At 43.7% G+C, this 25368-nt stretch overlaps 1 protein-coding gene across 11 annotated transcripts in view; it reads right to left on the reverse strand.

Annotated features, from left to right (window-relative positions):
- Positions 1 to 4865: 4865 nt before the first annotated feature.
- Positions 4866 to 25368, reverse strand: part of LOC109906983 (regulating synaptic membrane exocytosis protein 1) — an 80055-nt gene continuing 59552 nt past the window's right edge. For 2 of the 11 annotated variants that reach the window (XM_031823537.1, XM_031823536.1), the window contains exons 21-34: positions 24216 to 24332; positions 23391 to 23492; positions 22804 to 22881; positions 22158 to 22223; positions 21798 to 21863; positions 19979 to 20094; positions 19628 to 19776; positions 12435 to 12598; positions 12067 to 12278; positions 11778 to 11943; positions 11537 to 11649; positions 7399 to 7500; positions 7152 to 7291; positions 4872 to 7032 (exon numbers count right to left, since the gene is read on the reverse strand). In XM_031823537.1, coding sequence (XP_031679397.1) covers positions 6817 to 7032; positions 7152 to 7291; positions 7399 to 7500; positions 11537 to 11649; positions 11778 to 11943; positions 12067 to 12278; positions 12435 to 12598; positions 19628 to 19776; positions 19979 to 20094; positions 21798 to 21863; positions 22158 to 22223; positions 22804 to 22881; positions 23391 to 23492; positions 24216 to 24332 — 1807 coding nt within the window. In that variant the 3' untranslated portion in view covers positions 4872 to 6816. Of the gene's footprint in view, positions 7033 to 7151; positions 7292 to 7398; positions 7501 to 11536; positions 11650 to 11777; positions 11944 to 12066; positions 12279 to 12434; positions 12599 to 19627; positions 19777 to 19978; positions 20095 to 21797; positions 21864 to 22157; positions 22224 to 22803; positions 22882 to 23390; positions 23493 to 24215; positions 24333 to 25368 lie in introns of all 11 variants that reach the window. The other 9 variants (XM_031823541.1, XM_031823542.1, XM_031823533.1 and 6 more) reach the window with 8 other exon arrangements.

Here is a 25368-nt window from a genome sequence, read left to right on the forward strand (position 1 = left end):
AAATGTAATGGGACCCATTAGCTCAATTGTCCAGTATTTTCCCATCTTCCAATAGTCTTATTTAACCCTTCCCACTCCAACTCTTCTCCAGGTCAGACCAGAATATTACGTTTGCCTGGCTCTGGGAAGTAGTTTGGGGGTGTGGGGGTGTTGGACAAATCCTTTTGCAGCGCACATAGGCTATATCAGTCTGCTAATACAGGCCCAGTGCACTATATTTGTGGAAAACTTTATTTATTTATTTTTATTCTGATTTTTACTCAGATTTTTAAGGGGGTGCTGCAGCACACCTATTTCCCGCGGCTATGGGGGAATGGATAAAATAAGTAAATCAAGACGAACAACATTATGGTTGAATAGTATCCTAGGCCCAGTTGAATAGTATCCTAGGCCCAGTTGAATAGTATCCTAGGCCCAGTTGAATAGTATCCTAGGCCCAGTTGAATAGTATCCTAGGCCCAGTTGAATAGTATCCTAGGCCCGGTTGAATAGTATCCTAGGCCCGGTTGAATAGTATCCTAGGCCCGGTTGAATAGTATCCTAGGCCCGGGAGGCCAGTTGAAAAGCATTCAGTTACAAAACATAGGCTTGTTTTGTCATCGTGTAGCCATGGTGTAGGGCCAGAGCTATCCAACCCTGTTCCTGGAGAGTTATCATCCTTTTGGTTTCACTCTAACCCTGGTCTATCAGACCTGATTCTAATAATTAGCTGGTTGATAAGCTGAACCAGGTTAGTTTACAACTGGGGTTGGAGCAAAAACCTACAGGACGGTATGTAGCTCTCCAGGAACAGGTTGGAGACCCCTGGCATAGAAGGAGGCGTCCAGTCATGGCGTTTCTTTTACACCTGCTATGTAAGGTTATGGCATAGGTAGTACCACTAAGTGTGAGTATTGTTGTAAATGCCAGTGAAAATCGATACATTTGAAGGTGTATTCTTAGATTGGATATGACTCCTTCAGTAAGTGAGCTGAAAGAATCTTTCCAAATTTGTAGTTGTATTTATTATGGCAGGCAGCCGCTACTCTCACTGGGGTCTGGCAAAATTAAGGCATTTTAAAAATGTTACAATACATTCATAACAGATTTCACAACACACTAAATGTGTGCCCTGTGGCCCCTACTCCACTACCACATATCTACAACACAAAATCCATATGTAGGCTGGTGTATAGTGCGTATGTTATCATGTGTGTATGCATGTGTTTGTGCCTCTGTTTGTGTTGCTTCACAGTCCCCGTTGTTCCAGGTGTATTTTTATCTGTTTTTTTAATCTGATTCTACTGCTTGCAACAAATACCTGATGTGGAATAGAGTTCCATGTAGTCACAGACTTCAGGACTGTGAAGAGAACTTTGGTGGCATGTTTTGTGGGGTATTTTTTTATGAAATGTTTTACTTAAATTTTAACCTTTATATAACTAGGCAAGTCAGTTAAGAACAAATTCTTATTTACAATGACGGAGTATGTTATAATGTGTGTATGCATGTGTCTGTGCCTATGTTTGTGTTGCTTCACAGAGCAGTGCTTTATTATGGACAGAATTAACTGCAGCTCTTAAGTGTTGCAATGATTTCACTTGCTGTGGTAGATGACGTGTATAGTGTTGAGTCATCCAATCCACATACATAGACACACTGGCTTTACTCAAAGCCAGAGGCATGTCGATAGCAAAGATTGAAAAAAGTAAGGGGCCTAAACAGTTGCCCTGGGGATTTCCTGATTCTACCTGGATTATGTTGGAGAGGCTTTCATTAAAGACCACCCTCTGTGTTCTATTAGACAGGTAACTCTTTATCCACAATATAGCTGGGGGTGTAAAGCAATAACACATATGTTTTTCCACCAGCAGACTATGATCAATAATATCAAAAGCCGCACTGAAGTCTAACAAAACAGCCCCCAAAATCTTTTTATCATCAATTTGTTTACTGTTAAATAGCTTTGTATCTGGTCAAACACAATGTTTTCCAAAACTTGACTAAGGGTTGGTAACAGGCTGATTGGTCGGCTAATTGAGCCAGTAAAGGGGGCTTTACTATTCTTAGGTAACGGAATTACTTTTACTTCCCTCCAGGCCTGAGGGCACACACTTTCTAGTAGGTTTAAATTGAAGATATGGCAAATAGTAGTGGCAAAATTGTCCGCTATTATCCTCAGTAATTTTCCATCCTAGTTGTCAGACCCCAGTGACTTGTCATTGTTGATAGACAACAACACTTTTTTCACCTCTTCCAAACTCACTTTACGGAATTCAAAATTACAATTCTTGTCTTTCATAACCTGATCAGATATACTTGGAATTGTAGTGTCAGCATTTGTTGCTGGCATGTCATCCCTAAATTTGCTAATCTTGCAGATAAAAAATCATTAAAGTAGTTGGTAATATCAGTCGGTTTTGTGACGAATGAGCCATCTGATGAATGATGGAGCTGAGTTAGCCTTATTTCCCAAAATGTCATTGAAGGTGCTCCAAAGATTTTTACTATCATTCTTTATGTCATTTATCTTTGTTTCATAGTGTATTTTCTTCTTCTTTTTATTCAGTTTAGATTTCTACATTTGCAGTACATTTGCCAATAGGTTGTGAAGCCAGAGTTATTTGCTATTTTTGCCTCATCCCTCTCAACCATAAAATTGAATAAATTCCTCATCAATCCATGGGAATTTAACAGTTTTTACAATCATTTTCTTAATGGGTGCATGCTTATTAGTAACTGGCATAAGCAATTTCATAAATGTGTCAAGTGTACAGTCTGTTTGCTCCTCATTACACCCAAATGAACAACAAATATTCTTTACATCAACAACATAGAAATCACTACAACACTTCTTATATGACCTCTTATACACTATATTAGGCCCGGCCTATGGAACTTTGTTTTTCCTAGATATGGCTATTAATTGTGATTACAACATCAGATGGATCTGGATACTGCTTTCAAGCACATTTCTGCAGCATTAGTAAAGATGTGCACAATACATGTTGATGATTTCATTCCCGTGCTGTTTGTAACTACCCTGGTAGGTTGACTGATAACCTGTACCAGGCTGCAGGCACTGGTTACAGTTTGAATCTTTTTCTTGAGTGGGCAGCTTGATTTACAGCCAGTCAATACTTAAATTACCCAGAAAATATACCTCTCTGTTGATATCAAATCAAATCAAATTGTATTTGTCACTTGCTCCAAACACAACAGGTGTAGACCTTACAGTGAAATGCTATACTTACATGCCCTTAACCAACAATGCAGTTTTAAGAAAATCCCCCCAAAAGTAAGAGATAAGAATAACAAATAATTAAAGAGCAGCAGTAAATAACTGCGGTATACAGGGGGTACCGGTACAGAGTCAATGTGTGGGGGGCACCGGTGTCGAGGTAATTGAGGTAATATATACATGTGAGTAGAGTTATTAAAGTGACTTATGCATAGATAATAACAGAGAGTAGCAGCAGCGTAAAAGAGTGGGGGGGCAATGCAAATAGTCTGGGTAGCCATTTGATTAGATGTTCAATAGTCTTATGGCTTGGGGGGTAGAAGCTGTTTAGAAGCCTCTTGGACCTAGACTTGGTGCTCCGGTACCGCTTGCCATGCAGTAGCAGAGAGAACAGTCTATGACTAGGGTGGCTGGAGTCTTTGATAATTTTTAGGGCCTTCCTCTGACACCGCCTGGTATAGAGGTCCTGGATGGCAGGAAGCATGGTCCTGGTGATGTACTGGGCCGTACGCACTACCCTCTGTAGTGCCTTGCGGTTTGAGGCCGAGCAGTTGCCATACCAGGCAGTGATGCAACCCGTCAGGATGCTCTCGATATTGCAGCTGTAAAACATTTTGAGGATCTGTGGACCCATTCCAAATATTTTCAGTCTCCTGAGGGGGAATAGGGTTTTTCATGCCCTCTTCACGACTGTCTTGGTGTGCTTGGACCATGTTAGTTTGTTGGTGATGTGGACGCCAAGGAACTTGAAGCTCTCAACCTGCTCCACTACAGCCCCATTGATGAAAATGGGGGCATGCTCCGTCCTCCTTTTCCTGTAGTCCACAATCATCTCCTTTGTCTTGATCACATTGAGGGAGAGGTTGTTGTCGTTGCACCACACGGTCGTCTCTGACCTCCTCCCTATAGGCTGTCTATGACCTCCTCCCTATAGGCTGTCTCATGGTGTTGGAGTCGTGCCTGGCCATGCAGTCATGAGTGAACAGGGAGTACAGGAGGGGACTGAGCATGCACCCCTGAGGGGACACAGTGTTGAGAATCAGCATGGCGGATGTGTTGTTACCTACCCTTACCACCTGGGGGCGGCCCGTCAGGAAGTCCAGGATCCAGTTGCAGGGTGTTTAGTCCCAGGGTCACATACATTATCAATGTTATCCAGATACTAATGCAGTTATGACATGCATACATTATCTTGTTATGAAAGATAACAGTTGCTTCTACACCTGCATTGCTTGCTGTTTGGGGTTTTAGGCTGGGTTTCTGTACAGCACTTTGAGATATCAGCTGATGTACGAAGGGCTATATAAATACATTTGATTTGATTTGATAAATAATGATACCGAACAATGGCTTTAGTAGCACTTCATATGCTTCAAAGTGCTTGGCATTTTAAAGGGGGCCAATCCACATCAGCCCACCCTTGATGTGCAGCATCTACCTTCGTTGAGGGTTAAGGTTAGGATTAAGGTAAGGGGAAGTCATTAAAAAGTTGTTAAATCGCTTAATACGTTGGAGCCTAAATATGCTGACTTCTTTGTACAGCTCAGCAGCCATTTTGCGGTAGTTAAGTTCATCGTTTTCATCATCATATACCCTGTTTATCGCCACGGGTGAGTCAAAAAACGGAGTCGATTTGCCCACCATTTTCTTCCACAGTCTTTTATTTGTAAATAATAAAAATGAACTCTTGAATATAAAACATACACATCAGTAGAGCCACATCTGTTATACAAACAAGAAATGTTGAAGTGAATACTTCTTTCCTAGATATGGTGTTTTGAGTGGAAACTCATGGACTGTAAACAATCAGTATCGTGGAGTAATACCGACAAAGGAAAGGGCAGTGGGCCGCACCGCAAGAGGTTCAACTGAAACGTCAGCTAACAAAACCTTTATGGGTTTTTCAATTCAGTCCAAACCATGATCAAATACGGGGATTAAAGTTTTGCGGTTAAAGAAACAAGGTGGCATGTGTTGCAAATAGTCATGTTGGTTTTGGCTGCTATGAGGAGAAACTGAAAGGTCTGCTGGCTCCCCCTTGTGGTTGGGCACCGCTCAGCGGCTCTCAAAGCACAGGGCAAGGGGCTCAGATCTGTTTCCATAGGACTAGGAATGTTTGGATCGTTTTGTGTGTGTAAATATCGTCCCCCTGACTCGTATTTACAACGTGTGTGTGTGTTTATAGGTGATAGTTGTATAGTCAGATACACTCATTTGATAATCATATATATCTATATCTTTTATCATTTATGTCATAATTATACTTCATTTACATTAATCTCTGTTTTTATACACACATTCTCTACCTAGCCCCACTGCCAAAGACTATAGTTAAAACACCTAGCTCCTCAGATAGTCAGTTTGCTCAGTACTACGACACAGCACTGTTCTCCAAAGGGTTCAAAAGGAACACAAGAAAAGAAAAAAGTATTTTGGAGACTTCCTAATATGGATATTCATACGCAGAGTGGGAGGTGTGGCCTGGGCGGAGCTTATTCCCCCGGTGTCCGCCCTTGGATGGCGGATGGCTTTTCTGTTTGTATTCATATTCAGTACGAGCAAACTGTACAAGTACATGCAACATACAAGCTGGCCTAAAGTATGTGGAACTAACACACATTTAGTCTAGTCTCTTTTTAAGTAATTCGTCTGGCTTTTGTTTTACAAAAAAATGTGCATGCAGCTTGGGCCGGGGTCCCGAGTCATGCTGCGCCCGCCACACTCGCCGGGGGTGACGAGACCTCTGCTGGTCTGCAGACCACCGTCACTCGAAACCAAATATGCACACAGGGCGTCTGCACCACATTCTCAACATTCTCAACTCTAGGCAAATAGAATATGGAATAAAATAGATCTAACCATAATTTGGCCCTTTTTTTCTCTTTCGCAACCATTTGTTGTCTGAAAAAGAATCAAGCTTTTGTGCTTGCTTTGATCTTAGAACAAGTATTGTCTTCACCTGTGCAGTCTCCCTCCGCTAACAGGTTGTGCAATCACGCCAATCCTCACAGATATAGCAATGCCATGACGACCTCAATGCTGAAACGCATTTGGATGGGCAGCTGTCGGCAGGGTATCTTCAACCTTTTCCTTTGTCTCCTGCACACTCTTTATGGCCTCAAAATAACCCATTCACTGATTGGCTACACCAAGCCTGGGCTGACATCCCTTGTGCCCCCTAACAGAGTGGGCTGCATGAGTCCCTTCAATCTCAGGAGCACAAGCCATAACACACTCAACGGAGGGAGAGGAGGAATGGAGAAAGAGAGGAAAAAACAGGAGATGTCAGAGAGGAGGAGGATGGATACATTAAAAGGAGGGATGAGAAATAGAAGAGGTGAGACTCAGGAGCAAGGCCTAGCAGCCCAGAGAAAGGAGAGAAGACAGAAGGAGGGAGGCATGGGAAATGATTGTCTGACTTCAGCTAAACTTTGATTGGCTAGTTCTCGCTCTCCCTCTCTTTCTCTGTATATCTCTATCTGTCTGGCTTTGATTTGCTTAAGGTTTATCGTGGCCCTAGGGATGTGGTCATGCACTCTGGTCAGTTGTGGTCCATTGGTTGTTGTCCATTTGGGGTTGTGGTTGCGTTGTGGTCACTAAGAGCGCATACCAGCTGGTCCTGAGCTGTCCAGGGATGTCTGGGATGCCCGCCGCGTAAGCGAGGCTAAGGTAGGGTCCACCAATGAGGAAGGAGGAAACAATTTGTACCAGCCAATCACTGTGCTGGAGAGGTCCAGCTCCTCCAATAGGATCTGTGCAACTCCCATGAAGCATTTGTGATCCAGTCGCCCGTAGTCGCCCCAGACTATTACCTGTGGAGAGGGACAGAGATAAGGCCAAGGACCCACACCTTCAAGCACACAAGTACGCATCACACACACACGCACACAGACACACACACACAAGCAGTACAAGTCCCCGGTGTTATTACCTGGAGGACTTTCCCCTGTGGGCTTTCCTCAAACAGCAGGGCCTGCTGGTAGAGGGGCTCCAGGGTTTTACGTGCAATCTTGGTTTTCTTTTTGGCTTTACAGGCTCCGTTATCCAGCAGGTAGGCCTTGACATAGGGTGCTGCAGAGACAGAGTGGTGTGGGGGAGAAAGGTGAGGGAATGGAGAACAGACACACTTATCTGGGATTTTGTGTGTGTGTGTGTTTGTGTGTGCTTGTGTGTGGTACCTGGGAGTGATTTGGACCCTGGTTTGGGGGTAAGGCCACGTGCTCTAATCACCTCCACCTCTAGCTGGCCTTTTTTGTCCATCATTCCGATCTGAACATCTCCTGTAAACCATACACGGTATATCATTAGTGGTGTGTAGTCAAGGGAATCTAGGCTTCCCCAAAAATTGTACCCCAAAAAATAAATAAAAAACACATAAAATAATGTATCTTTCATCTCCTTGTGTTTCATGAGCCTTAATGTACTTTATCTCACCGGAGAACGCATCCGAATGAGTGAAACCTCTATCTCTGTATGTGTAGCCCATCTATCTGATGTGGTCTGGTCAAAAAGAGTATGACATTGTTGCCGATCATAGCATTGAATATAAGGGAAGCCAGAGAGAATTTGGCCCCCCTTGATAAAAAATATATGAAATAATAGCCAATCAGTGTTGAGATAAACTGAGTGAGCTCAATTGTGAACGGTCCTTGCGCACCAAAAAAAAGTATAAAGGGAAGCCAGTTTGGATTTGGCTTTACACCAATCACATCAAATTAAAAGCAGTACGTCATTTACACAATTTATTTTATTTTTGCATCTCGTTGTGTCTTTGTCCTCCAGTGGCTAGCTAGCGAAAATCGTTCCTTTCCTAACTAGTGATGGATAGAGATATGGATTTAGACTTGTGGTTTTATTGAATTCTCCCTCCATATTGGCCAATGATTATAACAGCGATACTAATCCAACCATTAGTTCATACCTTGTTGTGCCCCTGGCCTGAGAGGATGGAAGTTTAATATGTAGCTAGATGTAGAAGGCTAACGTTAACTAGCTGGCCTGGCACATCATTGCCCATGAAAGTTAAGTTAGCGAGCAAGCATTTTAGCCAGGTAGCCCAGGACAACAACAACTAAAATTGTGTACTGTATGACAGAGTGATGAAAGAGAGGAGGATGGCGTTTCTCTACAAGTTGTATGAGTCAACATGTTTTTTCTACTTACACACACACGCACGTACACACAGACACACAGACACAGACACAGACACACACACTAATCAGTACCATGGACAGCCACCTCATATTTAGCTCATGTTTATTGAACTAAATTGTTTGTTTGTATCTTTTAGTTGTCACTGTATTAAACTAAGCATAGGTGATTTGATGATGTTGAAGTTGAAATGGTGCTGGAATAGTTGAGGCAGCTCCTGTTTTCTTTTCGGCGGTAACTCTCTGTGGTTCTAAATCAATAGATGCTTAGCAGTCCGAAAATGTCAGAAACATTAACTTGCTTGACCATGCTGTAGGTCTGTTTGTTACATGTAATGTGCTTTGTGGACTTCACCAGACAGAGGTTGCTCTCCGGTTTTGTGATGAAACAAATGTGTGGTTGAATTTATTCTGCCACTGTGTCTTCTTATTGTCTCGACCTTTAGGCCTCTATATCAAGGCATATGAACTAACAGGTTATAGAGCAAACAACGCAATTATCACAACACACTGTCATGACTGTCCTGATCAGGTCAGGTTACAGTTCACCACAACCCTACAGATTATCTCTCAACCCCAACAGAGGAGGAGAGATCTAGGGGTCTGAAGATGTGGGGGTTTTATGACCCCTCACGCCTATGGTAAATCTTAGGCCACAGACAAATTCCTTTGTCCTGTTACTATGGAGAACCAGCCTCAGAACATTAAACATGAAATAAAGGGACTTTGGAACAATGGTTTCCATCAGCCACAATGGTGTTCATGACGATAGATGGAATATGAAAATGTATGTAATTTTTGTTTTGTTATTAAAGGTTAATAGATGCCGTTATTATGAAAACATTGTAACGTCAACAGTTTACCTAGTATATGTTTGATGTTTATACATTGTACGTTGTATGGAAAATGTCCAAATCAAAGAGAATGTTTTGGTAAAGATGAAATGTGAAGATAGTTGTCTAAAATTGGATTTGTGTAAAATCTAGACCTTGCCCATAACTTGGTATGCCCAGAGAATTGCCCTAAAGGCGGTTACGCCCACTTCTGACACGAGGGTATAAAACCTGTGAGTAAAGAATTTACAGATAAGACTAAGTGACCCAAGCTGCAGCCGCGGTCTAAAAAGTCAACGAACCCAAAACGCAACACAAGTTTGAAGACAAAGAAATCTTTTTTTTTGTCTAAGCGGGTGAATTCAAGTCAAACCACCTAGCCTCCACCTCCCATTGAATCGTGGTATCTACACTGTTTCATTCCTACGCTGTGAGCTCTGAGCTACAGAGCTGTCTATCCTCAGAAGAGCCCTTCCAGAACAAGGACGAGGTAACATGCTCCTAAGCCAAAAGGACATTGTGAGGACAACCAGAGAAGTGCGCCGGAGAAGTGCATCATTGAGCAGCCTGAACGGTCCCCTGAACGGTCTACGCGGAGAATCCACAGAGACCTTCCCCACGTAATTACATCATTATATTCTGACCCATAAGAGCGGCAGTTTGGGGCAAAGCTAGAGTTAGAATAAGCATAGCTGACAAACTCACCCAACTGTATATTTCTCTTTTTCTTTCTCTTTTAAATCTCCATTTTGGGTAACACGCGCCATGGTGTGTTGGCCCGTTATACTAAGTTCTAATCAATAGCCTAGAATGTGTTTTTGTGTATGTGTATATTTTATCATCATTTTAGCTTTCTAGCAAATAAATACTCAACTAAGATTGGTGTGGTACGAACTCATTGGTGAGACCCGGGTCCGTGCAGATTCCCGGATTATGCGTCGTTCAGTACGAGATTGTAGAGGTAACTGATTAACTTCTTCTGCGCTCTTTTAATTTTTGGATAAAAAAACGTTCCCGTTTTAAACAAGATATTTTGTCACGAAAAGATGCTCGACTATGCAAAAAACTTTCCCGTTTTAAACAAGATATTTTGTCACGAAAAGATGCTCGACTTTGACAGCTTTGGAAAGAAAACACTCTGACGTTTCCTAAACTGCAAAGATATCATCTGTGAGTGCCACAGAACTGATGCTACAGGCGAAACCAAGATTACATTTCAAACAGGAAATGCCCCAGATTTTGAAGGTGCTGTGTTCCAATGTCTCCTTATATGGCTGTGAATGCGCCAGGAATGAGCTTACACATTCTGTCGTTTCCCCAAGGTGTCTGGAGCATTGTGACGTATTTGTAGGCATATCATTGGAAGATTGACCATTTTACACTACATCTACCAGGTGCTCGCTTGGTGTCCTCCGTCGCAATTATTGCGTAATCTCCAGCTCCGTGTATTTTTCCATTTGCTTCCCGAGGAGAAACCCAACTGCCACGAATGATTTATCATCGAATAGATATGTGAAAAACACCTTGAGGATTGATTCTAAACAACGTTTGCCATGTTTCTGTCGATATTATGGAGTTAATTTGGAAAAAAGTTCGGCGTTGTAATGACTGAATTTCTTCTTTTTTTTCTTAGCCAAACAACAAAACAGAGCGATTTCTCCTACACAAATAATATTTTTGGAAAAACTGAACATTTGCTATCTAACTGAGAGTCTCCTCATTGAAAACATCCAAAGTTCTTCAAAGGTAAATGATTTTATTTGAATGCTTTTCTTGTTTTTGTGAAAATGTTGCCTGCTGAATGCTAGGCTTAATGCTATGCTAGCTATCAATACTCTTATACAAATGCTTGTGTAGCTATGGTTGAAAAGCATATTTTGAAAATCTGAGATGACAGTGTTGTTAACAAAAGGCTAAGCTTGTGAGTGAATATATTTCTTTCATTTCATTTGCGATTTTCATGAATAGTTAGCTTGAGGCTATGATTACGCTCCCGGATACGGGATTGCTTGACGCAAGAAGTTAATTAGCGGCTGTTGTAAAATCTATATTCTGATAACCTTTGAGTTAATTTGGGAAATAGAAACTCAATAAAAACTTATTTTCCCATGGTGCCCCAGGTTAATGAGTTAATAATTGCTTGATTCAGTTAATCACGCAATTAGAAACTTTTAATCATTCGATGAGCAACAGTCGTCACATTAACTAATACGTCGTCACAACAACACACTGTAGGGTAAGGTTGTAATATGGCTTTTTGTCCCTGGCTTGGCTTCCTTAGCGATTTTACCCACGCATCACTACTGTCCATCATATCCCTTTGTGCCACTCACCCATGGCGGGTGTGGCTAATGTTTGCCGGCCCACCAGTTGGGCGGGGCCAAGGCCATCCAGGAAGTCACTGAACTGACTGTCAACCCCCAGCCTCATCCCCGAGAAGATTAGACTGGAACACACATAAACACACTGAGGTTAGACTACTGAAGATCAGAATAACGTTAGACTAGACAAGCATTGAAGTGAGAATGACACTATCACTACAAACAAAGAGAGAGTGAGGCTAGAGATACTGACTTCCCCTCAGAGCTGTAGCTGTTCATGCTCCCGTCAGTGGAGTCTCTGCTGGCCTGGCGGTTCATGGCAGAGCGGGGGTACTCTACAGCCATGCCCACCTCTGTACTCCGCTGGATCTGAATTTTGTTCTTTTTTTTGCCCTTCTTCTTAGTATCCACCACCACTGCTTTTTATTACACACAACATATACAACAACAATACATTCATATTACCAACTGGTTTTAATATGGGTGCTGAATACAGGGCTTGTGTATGGTGGAGTCTTGTTTGTATGGTCTGTCTGTGTTACCTTTCTGGGAGGTGAGCTGTGAGGTGCTGCAGCTGCGTCTGGAGGGCAGGCCTACAATGGCCACAACCCGTTGGCTGAGGCTGGAGCGCCGCTTCTTGCCCCCGCCCAATGCTGTATCTGATTGGCTGCCATCCGTGTGCTCAATGCCATAGATCTCACCACTCACACTGGTGCTCTTCAACATGCTGCGGCCTGACGCACGCATCGCCTTGCTACACACACACACACACACACACACACACACACACACACACACACACACACACACACACACACACACACACACACACACACACACACACACACACTTTATAGTCTTTACTGCAACACACAGGTGTGTGTGTGCGTGTGTGTGTGGTTCTTTTTACTTGAAGCGTCCCCGGGGTCTCTCTGACTGGATGGATATGTAGCTGGTACTACTGATGCGGGAGGCACTGCTGGTGCGAGAGATGGCTGACACGTCGCTGACATCACTTTCTGAAGACTTGCGGGATACGTTCTCACAGCTGGTTCTCCTCTGGTCCTTATACAGCTAGAGAGAGAGGATTAGAGAGGGACAGGATGAGAATAAATATTCACATGTATTTCATGCCAATAAAGTTGACTGAATTTAATTATTTTTAATTGAGAGGGGGGATAGAGGAGTGAGGGGTGAGAGAGAGGCAAGATGAATATGGAGAGAGGGTCATAAATATGGGGAGTGAGAGAGAGGGACAGAGAGATGGAGAGAAGTCAGATGAGCTCCTGCAGTTTTCAGCATGTTCTTAACAAAATGTAGATTTAGAGTTAGATAAACTTGGATTTTTTTGTCAGGAACATATACAGGATGCTACCCTCTAAAACATAACCTTCACTCCAAATCAAAACTCAAAACCTACAACCTGATTTTGGACAGAATTACGGAATCACCTGGAAGGCTTACAACTACCAAAGATGATTATTCCAACGCTATACAGCAAATGCTCTGGAAAACAACAAAAAACTGAAAACACCATCCAACCTGGAACTGAGTGAATAATGTTTAGTATGAAGCTATATTTTATTTCCATAAGCCAAGAAGAAAATACATTACATTACTTTATAAGGACTGAATGATAATTTAAGGCTGCCAAGCTTGATACAACTTCAATTAGCACTGAAGTGTCAAGTGAGAGGTGTCAAAGCCCTTTAGCCCAACAATGGCAGGAGAGTTGAACAGTCTACTCCAACCAAATGGAGAGGCCTTAGAAGCTTCCTCCCGCTGTTCAGAGGTAAATAAAATACAGTACCCTGTGTATGTAAAGAATGATAAGGCAAGAAAAGATCACAAAATTATGCTCTTTATGGAAAATCAAGAGACTTTTTGCTGACTATTATAAAAATGGGAACATCAGCAACCTCATCTTCCACACAAACCATCCCCTGGCATGGCACAGTGCCACTTTAGCACACTACCCCTCTGTTAACAGGGGGGGTGTTAACGAGGGGTGGAAACTCAGGATACTAGACAACGAGGACTCTGAGTCAGCTAATATACGTATATCCCTATAAGTCTGGAACAGTATTGGTACAGGGCAACCTCAAACAGTTTCAGCTGGACTTTCAACTAATCAAAGAATTAGCCCAGCAGGAGAAGCTCTCCCTTGAGAAAGATACCCCCACCCCGAACAGGTCAGACCAGACCTCTTCTTTATATAACGCTACAGACGAGCAACCCCAAGTGGAAAGTCAACCTCCCAGCACAGAGTACTACCCACTCATTGAAATGAAGGATACATTTACCCAGCTGGAGGTAAGGCAGGTGGAGCTGGAACAGCAGGTGATTACACTTCAGTCAGCACAGACCCAGACAACAGTCCAGCACAACAACACCCCCTTAACCAGACCTGGAGAGCTGGAGGTGAAGAGAGACATATCTGCACTCTGGACTGTGGTGAGACAACTTCAACAGGAGAAAGAGCAGGAGCAGGAGAAGAACAGAGCACCAGAGGAGAGGATCAGACTGCTGGAAGAGAGGGTGAGGGGGATGGCATTTGACAGAGAACAACCCACTACAGAGGTGGCAAACCAAGCAGAGAAGCAAGCAGAACAGCCAACCTCAGCTCCCAACAAAAGTCTCGACACCAGAGCAGAACAGTCCACACCAGACCCTGACCATAGCATCGACATCACAGCAGAACAGACAAATGAAGAACCCCAAGCCCAGGGTATCTCACCCCCTCTGAGCACCCCCCTGTCAGCCACCCTGATAGCCCTCCTGCCAACCCCCCCACACACACTGACGACATAACCAAGACACAGATTGTTCTCCTTATGGACTCAAATGGGAAATACATACAAGAAGAAAAACTTTTTCCCCAAACACAGTGTGTCTAAACTCTGGTGTCCAAACACCCAGCGCGCCCTAGACCTTCTGTCTGAGGACCAACTAGGGTCACCCAGCGCGCCCTAGACCTTCTGTCTGAGGACCAACTAGGGTCACCCAGCGCGCCCTAGACCTTCTGTCTGAGGACCAACTAGGGTCACCCAGCGCGCCCTAGACCTTCTGTCTGAGGACCAACTAGGGTCACCCAGCGCGCCCTAGACCTTCTGTCTGAGGACCAACTAGGGTCACCCAGCGCGCCCTAGACCTTCTGTCTGAGGACCAACTAGGGTCACCCAGCGTGCCCTAGACCTTCTGTCTGAGGACCAACTAGGGTCACCCAGCGCGCCCTAGACCTTCTGTCTGAGGACCAACTAGGGTCACCCAGCGCGCCCTAGACCTTCTGTCTGAGGACCAACTAGGGTCACCCAGCGCGCCCTAGACCTTCTTTCTGAGGACCAACTAGGGTCACCCAGCGCGCCCTAGACCTTCTGTCTGAGGACCAACTAGGGTCACCCAGCGCGCCCTAGACCTTCTGTCTGAGGACCAACTAGGGTCACCCAGCCACATAATAATACACACAGCGAGCCCTAGACCTTCTGTCTGAGGACCAACTAGGGTCACCCAGCGCGCCCTAGACCTTCTGTCTGAGGACCAACTAGGGTCACCCAGCCACATAATAATACACACAGCGAGCCCTAGACCTTCTGTCTGAGGACCAACTAGGTTCACCCAGCCACATAATAATACACACAGCGAGCCCTAGACCTTCTGTCTGAGGACCAACTAGGGTCACCCAGCCACATAATAATACACCCAGCGCGCCCTAGACCTTCTGTCTGAGGACCAACTAGGGTCACCCAGCCACATAATAATACACACAGGCACAAACCACCTGAGAACACAGCAGGAAAGTGTGGCCACAGCACTCAAGGGAGTGATAGAAGCTTCTTCTTCTACTGCTACCATACAGCGGGTAAACACAAGTATTTCCCGTGACTGTGCCTCAAAACCAAATGTTTCCTGGCCCACCACTCCAACCTGGACTTGAACAGCCTCTATGACCTGGTCCACCTATACAAGGCAGCAGTGCCCACCTTCACCGGACTCTAAAGGACATCGCTGTCAATCTCAGCCAGCTGCCAACACTTCACACAGGAGCAACAGATCAATAGACACCCCGCTCAGACCAGCGAGACACTCTCCCAGACCTGTGGAACAACCCACCCCCACCCCAACCAATCAACACCCCACATAAATCAACCATGCCCACACCCCATTTAGGTCCCCTCAGATCAGACCTATGTCCCTCCTGCCCACCCCATGTACACCACCCCCGCAAAGAGGGCCTTAACATGGAAGTTACGCCCAGGCTGTGAGCAGGCAAACAGGCCCAACCCCCACTCTTACACTAACCCAAGCCAATGGCATGTACCAGATGCTCAGCAGGCTCTGCTCACACTTACTGGCCTGAGGCCAAACCACATGATCAACATGTGGAACACAAAGCCTTCACTATCACATCCCGGAATATCCAAGGCCTGAGGTCATCTGCCTTTGGCCTTAAGAGCAGGAACCTGGACTTCATCAAAGAAATCGGAAATACAGACATTGTCATCCGACAAGAAACCTGGTATAGAGGAGACGGACCCACTGGTTGCCCTCTAGGTTACAGAGAGCTGGTAGTACCATCCACCAAACTACCAGGTGTGAAAGAGGTAAGGGACTCAAGGGGGAAAGCTAATTTGGTATAGATCAGACCTAACTCACTCCATTAAATTAATCAAAACCAGACCTCTACATTTGGCTAGAAATTCAAAAGGAAATCATCTTAACAGAGAAAAATGTCCTGTGTGCTACCTATACCCCCCCAATAGAATCCCCTTAGGGGGAAATCAATCATTTCCAGGCCCAGGGACATGTACTAGTCTGTGCTGACCTAAATGCCAGAACCGGACAAGAACCTGACACCCTCAGCACACAGGGGGACAAACACCTTCTTGGAGGTGACAGCACCCCCCCCCCATATTCCTCCCTAGGCACAACTATGATAACATAACCAACAAAAACGGGTCACAACTACTGAAGCTCTGTTTAATGCTGGGTATGTACATAGTCAATGGTTGGCTTTGAGGGGACTCCTATGGTAGGTACACCTATAGCTCATCTCTGTATTACTGTAGACTACTTTATCACTGACCTCAACCCAGAGTCTCTCAGAGCGTTCACAGGCAGTCCACTGACAACCCTATCAGACCACAGCAAAATCATAGTCTGCTTGAACAGAGCAATACTCAATCACGAGGCATCAAAGCCAAAGGAACTGAGTAAAATTAAGAAATGCTATAGATGGAAGGAATGTAGTCCGGAAACCTACCAAAAAACAATTAGGCAACAACAAATTCAATCCTTTTTAGACAACTTCCTGGATAAAACATTCCAGAGTAATAGTGAAGGTGTAAACTTGGCAGTAGAAAATCTTAACAGTATATTTGACCTCTCAGCTTCCCTATCAAATCTAAAAATCTCAAATAGAAAACCGAAGAAAATTAATTACAATGACAAATGGTTAGAGGAAGAATGCAAAAATCTAAGAAAGAAATTGAGAAACCTGTCCAACCAAAAACATAGAGACCGGAAAACCTGAGTCTAAGCTTTCACTATGGTGAATCACTAAAACAATACAGAAATACACTATGGAAAAAGAAGGAACAGAACGCCAGAAATCAGCTCAATGTAGTTGAAGAATCCATAGACTGTAACCACATCTGGAAAAATTGGAAAACACTAAACAAACAACATAAAGAATTATCTATCCAAAATGGAGATGTATGGGTAAACCACTTCTCCAATCTTTTTGGCTCTATAACAAAGAACAAAGAACAAACAGCAAAAACATATGCATGATCAAATGCAAATCTTAGAATCAACTATTAAAGACTACCAGAACCCACTGGATTCTCAAATTACCTTGAATGAACTACAGGACAAAATAAAAACCCTCCAACCCAAAAAGGCCTGTGGTGTTGATGGTATCCTCAATGAAATGATAAAATATACAGGCAACAAATTCCAATTGGCTATACTAAAACTCTTTAACATCATCCTCAGCTCTGGCATCTTCCCCAATATTTGGAACCAAGGACTGATCACTCCAATCCACAAAAGTGGAAAAGAATTTGACCCCAATAACTACCGTGGGATATGCGTCAACAGCAACCTTGGGAAAATCCTCTTCATTATCATTAACAGCAGACTCGTACATTTCCTCAGTGAAAACAATATACTGAGCAAATGTCAAATTGGCTTTTTACCAAATTATCATACGACAGACCACGTATTCACCCTGCACACCCTAACAAATCAAAACAAAGGCAAAGAATTGCATGCTTTGTTGATTTAAAAAAATACTTTGACTCAATTTGGCATAAGGGTCTGCTATACAAATGAATGGAAAGTGGTGTTTGGGCAAAAACATACGACATTATAAAATCCATGTACACAAACAAGAAGTGTGCGGTTAAAATGTCTTCCCACAGGGCCATGGGGTGAGACAGGGATGCAGCTTAAGCACCACCCTCTTCAACATATATATCAAAAAATTGTTGAGGGCACTAGAAAAATCTGCAGCACCCGGCCTCACCCTACTAGAATCTGAAGTCAAATGTCTACTGTTTGCTGATGATCTGGTGTTTCTGTCACCAACCAAGGAGGGCCTACAGTAGCACCAAGATATTCTGCACAGATTCTGTCAGACCTGGGCCCTGACAGTAAATCTCAGTAAGACCAAAATAATGGTGTTCCAAAAAAGGTCCAGTCACCAGAACCACAAATACAAATTCCATCTAGACACCGTTACCCTAGAGCACACAAAAAACTATACATACCTTGGCCTAAACATCAGCACCACAGGTAACTTCCATAAAGCTGTGAACGATCTGAGAGACAAGACAAGAAGGGCATTCTATGCCATGAAAAGGAACATAGACTTCGACATACCAATTGGGATCTGGCTAAAAATACAAAAAATCTGTGATAGAACCCATTGCCCTTTATGGTTGTGAGGTCTGGGGTCCGCTCACCAACCAAGAATTCACAAAATGGGACAAACACCAAATTGAGACTCTGCATGCAGAATTCTAAAAAAATATCCTCCGTGTACAACGTAGAACACTAAATAATGCATGCAGAGCAGAATTAGGCCGATACCCGCTAATTATCAAAATCCAGAAAAGAGCTGTTAAATTCTACAACTAAAAGGAAGCAATTCCCAAACCTTCCATAACAAAGCCATCACCTACAGAGAGAACCTGGAGAAGAGTCCCCTAAGCAAGCTGGTCCTGAGGCACTGTTCACAAACACACCCCACATAGCCCCAGGACAGCAACACAATTAGACCCAACCAAAAAAAGATAATTACTTGACACATTGAAAAGAATTAACAAAAAAACAGAGGAAACTAGAATGCTATTTGGACCTAAACAGAGAATACACAGTGGCAGAATACCTGACCACTGTGACTGACGCAAACTTAAGGAAAGCTTTGACTATGTACATACTCAATGATCATAACCTTGCTATTGAGAAAGGCCGCCGAAGGCAGACCTGGCTCTCAAGAGAAGATAGGCTATGTGCACACTTCCCACAAAATGAGGTGGAAACTGAGCTGCACTTCCTCACCTCCTGCCCAATGTATGACCATATTAGAGACACATATTTCCCTCAGATTACACAGATCCACAAAGAATTTGAAAACAAACCCGATTATGATAAACTCACATATCTACTGGGTGAAATACCACAGTGTGCCATCACAGCAGCAAGATTTGTGACCTGTTGCCACAAGAAAGGGTCAACCAGTGAAGAACAAACACCATTGTAAATACAACGCAACATTTATGCTTATTTATTTTCCCTTTGTACTTTAACCATTTGTACATCGTTACAACACCGCATATATACATAACATGACATTTGAATGTCTATTCTATTGGAACTTCTGTGAGTGTAATGTTTACTGTTCATTTTTATTGTTTATTTCACTTTTGTATATTATCTACTCCACTTGCTTTGGCAATGTTAACATATGTTTGCCATTCCAATAAATTCCCTTGAATTGAATTGAGAGGAACAAACGGACAGGGATATGGGGAGCGAGAGAGAGAGAGAGGGACAGAGAGAGATGGAGAAATATAAAGAGGGTTAGGGTTAGGGGCTGACCTCAAGTGACAGGTGACTGACCTCGCGTTTGCTCTTGAGCACCCTCTCCACGTCCCTGCTAGAAGTGGACGGAGCAGCAGAACTCCTATAGGAGTCCCTCTGCTGCACCTTCATCTGGAGCTGACGAACACGCTCCTCTGCTGCTAGGGCTAGAAACACACACACACACACATACATACAGGGAGGAATCAGCTAAAATATATACACCCACAATTAATCACCGCACACCCACATTTAATCACCACTGACTCACTCACTCACTCACTCACTCACTCACTCACTCACTCACTCACTCACTCACTCACTCACTCAGGTTTACAGACAAAATCAAGTCAAGAAAGCCACACACACCTTGCTCTACGGGGCTGCTGCTCTTGTCTGGGACCTGTGGGAGTTGTCTGACCCTGCGAGCTGCTGACGAGGACATCACTGAGGAGGACAGAGACGCACCACCTTGGAGGTGGCCCCTGAGAGAGAGATAGAGAGAGAGATGGAACGAGAGAGAGGATGAGAGAATGCACCCACTACTAGGTTCACTGTTAGACAGAGTTTTGACACATAGGATCTAAGAAGAGCACGAGACAGAGTCAAGCTTGGTAGGAAAGTGAGGGAAAGTGTACTACGCGCAATATGCGTCTCAGTGTGGCTGGTGTGAGGTCTTGTAGCAAAAACAACTTGACACATTTAAACCAAGAAAAACAGACAATTAGCATTATTGAGTGTACAAAACATCCGTCACCCTCTGAGTGGCATACACAATCCATGTCGCAATTGTCTCAAGGTTTAAAAATCCTTCTTTAACCTGTCTCCTCCCCTTCATCTACATTGATTGAAGTCGATTGATTGAAGTCGATCAATAAGGGATCACAGCTTTCACCTGGATTCATCTTGCCAGTCTATGTTATGTTCTTAATGTTTTGTACACTCAGTGTACACTTACACACAAACACATACACACAAACGCACAAACACACACGCAAATGCACACACACACACACACACACACACACACACACACACACACACACACACACACACACACACACACACACACACACACACACACACACACACACACACACACACGCACACACGCACACACGCACACACACACGCACACACACACGCACACACACACACAGGCCCATGGCTGGGGTACAAAATCAAATAAATAGTGCATTATAGGCAGTGGAATTATGGAGGAGGAAGGCAACAGGTCTTTCTCTCTCAGGCCGCTCCTCCAAGCGGACTGAGGTGAGGGGTCAGAGGTCAGCACCTGTATGGTTGGGGTGAGCCCGGGGCCAACTCTCGGAGGGTCCCCTTACCGAGAGGCCGCAGAGGAGGGGGCCGTCCTCGGGACCCCCTCAGGATGGAGGTGGGCTTTATTCTGGGGGCCCCAACACACACACCATACACACCGTGTGCACAAAGTCGCAGCAAAAATGAAAGAAAATAACAGAATAGAGGAAAAGAGGAAAAACAGGAAAAATGATGAAAAGAAAAGGAGCTTTGTCAAACATATTGAAATCAGCATACACAGTGTGAGAGACATCTCAGAAGAAAACATTGTTAAAGGTGCAGGTCAAACTACCTGATTCCATATTAGGAAAGACCCCACCTTGATACTGAACTGCCAATTACAAACGCAAGCTCATCTTGCCTCCATCTCAGCGAATCCTGACCCATGCTTTCATGATTATGTTAGCATCCCCATGCTAACTGCTGTACTGCACTGCAGCCCAGTACAGTACATGTGTACGTGACTTAATCTGATTAGATTATTCTGAAATCAGCGTTTAAAATGGTGGTAATGTGGATGAACTGGTGGACAGAAAAGAGGGGGATCCCCACTAGAGGTAAAAGTCACCATATAGGTGCAGATTTAGGATCAGTTTACCCTAAACAAATCCTAACCTCAATTATTGTGGGGGAAAACTGATCTTAGATCAGTGTCTAAAGTGAATTTCATCCTAGACTGGGAATTTGTGGGAGGGGACAGACTATGATGGCAGGATGAATCTCGCAATGAGATTCACATGCTCGACTCAAACTTTAATTTAAATTCTGTGCTGATGTGAATGGGAGATTTTATGAAAGTTTGAGGATTGGGCCGGAAGTGATGATGTTGATAAACAAAAATCTGGGTATATGTTATGGTTGGCCCCCTTACCTGTCGTTGTCAGGGAGCTTCTTGCCCAGAGTGTGACAGGTGGATGAGTCCAGGCTCCGAGTTTGCCTGGGAGATGGGAGATGAGTGGAAAACAGAAAGAAACGGATGAAAGGATGAATAAATAAACGGAGCGAGTATGGGACAGGGGTAAACAGCTGGGGTAAGTGAGAGAAGTCAGATTTTCTATTCGTCATGAAACGTCTAGCCCTATGCTCTACCAGAAGACAAGCCAGTTAGGCGATTGATTTGATTAAGTTGTCAATACACATCAATGGAATATGGAGTACGGAACAATGATCATGAAGAAGCGTCACACATGTATTCATTGAACAAGTAATGTGTGTGTATGTGTGTGTGTACCTCTTCTTTGCACTGAGGTGGTTAACTGTCTCCTGTCTAGGTACTAGAGGTTCCATCATCCATTTGCTTCATACACACCACAAACACGAAGGTGATGAGATGACATGATGAGAAACACAGACACACACAAAAGCACACACGCACACACGCACACACACACGCACCACTTACATAGATATAAACTCAATTTTAATCCTGAATTATTTTGAATATGTTATGAATATGAAAGACATACATTATTGATAATGATAAAAGCTCAGTTGGCAATGCAGTAGACACATAAAAACGTTTGAAATCCTTATCAAAGCTCAGCGATTCTAAAGGAGAAGATAAGGAGAAGATAGAGGCTTCTAGAATGCTAGAATACAATCTGGATTGTGGAACACAACCTACAGACTGTTAGATTCTAGAATAAAAACTACAAGCCACAGGGATTATAAAGAACAAACACAAGAAACTAGTCCATACTATGCCAAAAGACACTGTACATAGTCCCATAGAGAAAAATGATTGATTGTGATACGTTTAGGTTTAGAAGTTAGCTAATTATCAGTGTTTGCATTTGGGTTTAGTACAGGTGTTAGGGTTGGGGTTGGGGTCAGCTGCTAACAGGGGGGTTGGGGTGGGAGCAGTGGGGAAGGGATACCTGTCGTCTTCTGGGGAGGCGTGTTGGATTAGAATCCTGGGGCTGGCGGGGCGTCTGCGGGGCAGAGACTGGGAGCAGCTGAGACCCAGCAGCACCCCCGGTGGACACACAGAGAAACACATGCATCATGGATCAACTGCACTCTCATAGGGGCTGTATCGAGTTCATGGGTCTATCATATCTCTGAGTCTCAGTTTAAGGCTGTTACCACAAATGCACAGATAATTTCAGACTACTCCCACAAAAAAGGACCCTCTCTTTAAGACATCTCATAAAGTAGCTATGTACAAACAGTCACTCCAGCAGATCCACAAAGAGAATGGATTACTACAGATACTTGCACTAGTACTATATCCTTTTACACAAACCTTAAGGGTGTACTTAAAACTACATCCACCACACTGTCCCCACACACACACACACACACACACACTGTCCACACACACACACACACACACACACACACACACACACACACACACACACACACACACACACACACACACACACACACACACACACACACACACAGGTGGTAGATTGTCTGAGGCTGGATGCAGGCAGTGTACAGGTCAGTGGACTGGTACCTTTGGGGATCTGGTGAAGGAACACTATGGTTCCTTTCTGGGTTCAGACAGTTGGTGCTAGCACTCCTAGTCTTAACCCTGTCCAGAGAGGTATGTAGATCACTAGCTCAATAACATGCCATCCAATGTAGGGGTGGAGAGGAGCGGACACAGAACAAAGAAGAGGAACATGGAAAGGAAAGAGATGTTAGGTACTTAAATCATAAAGGACATGCTAGTCTGAACGTTGTTTTAAGTGATTCGATGATTGATTGGAGTCAATACAAGTCATTCAGTGTTGGGGAGTAGTGAACTATATGTATTTGAAGTAGTAATTTAACTGAATTGACAGTTGTATTTGAACTAACTTCCAATCTTGGTAGTGTTTTCAGTAGTTACATACTTTATTACCATGTAGTGGTGTAGCTAACTACTGGAAGTACACACTACTTTTTTGGCAAAAATAAAATATGGGTGGTAGACAAGAATACCTTTTTGTTTGTTAGCATCAGACCTGCCAAATTCTCACTTGAAACATCTTTTTTAGTCCATGACATTTCAGATTTAAATATGATTCTGTTTCGTAGTTAAGTTACTATGAAAAAGTAGTTAAGTTAAGTAAACTATATTTTTCAGAAGGGTAGCTTTAGTGTAGCTTCACTTTTAAAGTGAGAAGTAACTGGTAGCTTGGTAAAATATATTTTCAGAGTAGCTTCCCCAACACTGAAGACATTGTCAGGTCGTGAGATAGCCAGGTTGTCATGGAGACCTGTTCTCCGGTTGTCAGAAGAGTTTGTGAACATGGTATGAGGAGGTCACTGAGGGCTGAAGGTGTGTGTGTCTTACCTAACGGTGATCTCGTCTGTAAACCTGAGAACACGGTGTGTGAAAGAGCTGCGTATTGCCGTGACAACGCTGGAACGCACCATCGAGCCAGTCTTTAGACATGCAGGCAGTGTGGAACTTTACTCAAGACAACGAAAAGAGTAACATATAAAAATGCATGCAATAAACAGACAACAAAAAACAACTTAACATCAAACAAACAGAGGCCAAGAGTGGGAAAGGATGTGGTAGCTATGGACAATACTCACATGGGCAAGATAACTGTTTTTGGAGTGCAAACTGGACTACTTTCAATACTTGCCCCAAGTCAATTGATGGAATTCATCCCAAAAAATCCGGAAGATAAACATCAGTAAGACCAGGATACAGTCGGGTGCATATGATGTAGTTATACGAGGTCAACTCAAGGGATGTTACCTCCTGAACATAAAACTACAGAAGCATCAACACTGACGGCGGTACAAAGTTGGGAGGGGAGCCATTTTCTAACACAACCTCGCTCTCTTCTTCTTCCACGTACCTGTACATGTCCTTGTGGATGCCATTGACTAAGAGAGGCATCTTAGGGGGTAGTGTGGTACTGTGTCTAGGAGAGCCCCCGGGGTGAGTCGTGTGACGTATGTGTGCATGCAGGAGACGTAGATAGAAAACGGGGAAGGAGGAAGATGGATTAACAGAATGTAAACATGGTTCCTAAAATACTACTAAAGAAAGACAGGAGAGCAGCATGCCAGCTGAGTGCATGTATGTCAGGCTTTTCCAGCCTCTACCAGCCATACTTTACCACTTACCTATGTGGGTGGGCTCACTGGGAGAGTATTGCACCTTGGTCCAATATACTGGATCTTTTACATTTTTACAGACACTCTTATCCAGAGCGACTTACAGCAGCGATTAGGGTTAAGTGCCTTGCTTTAAGGGCACATCGACAAATGTTTTGCCTAGTCGGTTCCAAACCAGCAACCTTTGGGTTACTGGCCCAACGCTCTTAACCGCTAGACTACCTGCCTTCCAGTAACGCGCTGAACTAAAGTGGCCTCTAATGTTGGAGGAATTAATTTGGCTATGAATGGACCAGAATAGCTACATGACGCTAACTCTGAATAACTAGCAGCCCCTCAGGCATTGGCCAGGGTCAACAGAGGCTATGTGC

The sequence above is a fragment of the Oncorhynchus kisutch genome, linkage group LG4 (genome assembly GCF_002021735.2).
Source record: "Oncorhynchus kisutch isolate 150728-3 linkage group LG4, Okis_V2, whole genome shotgun sequence".
Classification (NCBI taxonomy): domain Eukaryota; kingdom Metazoa; phylum Chordata; class Actinopteri; order Salmoniformes; family Salmonidae; genus Oncorhynchus; species Oncorhynchus kisutch.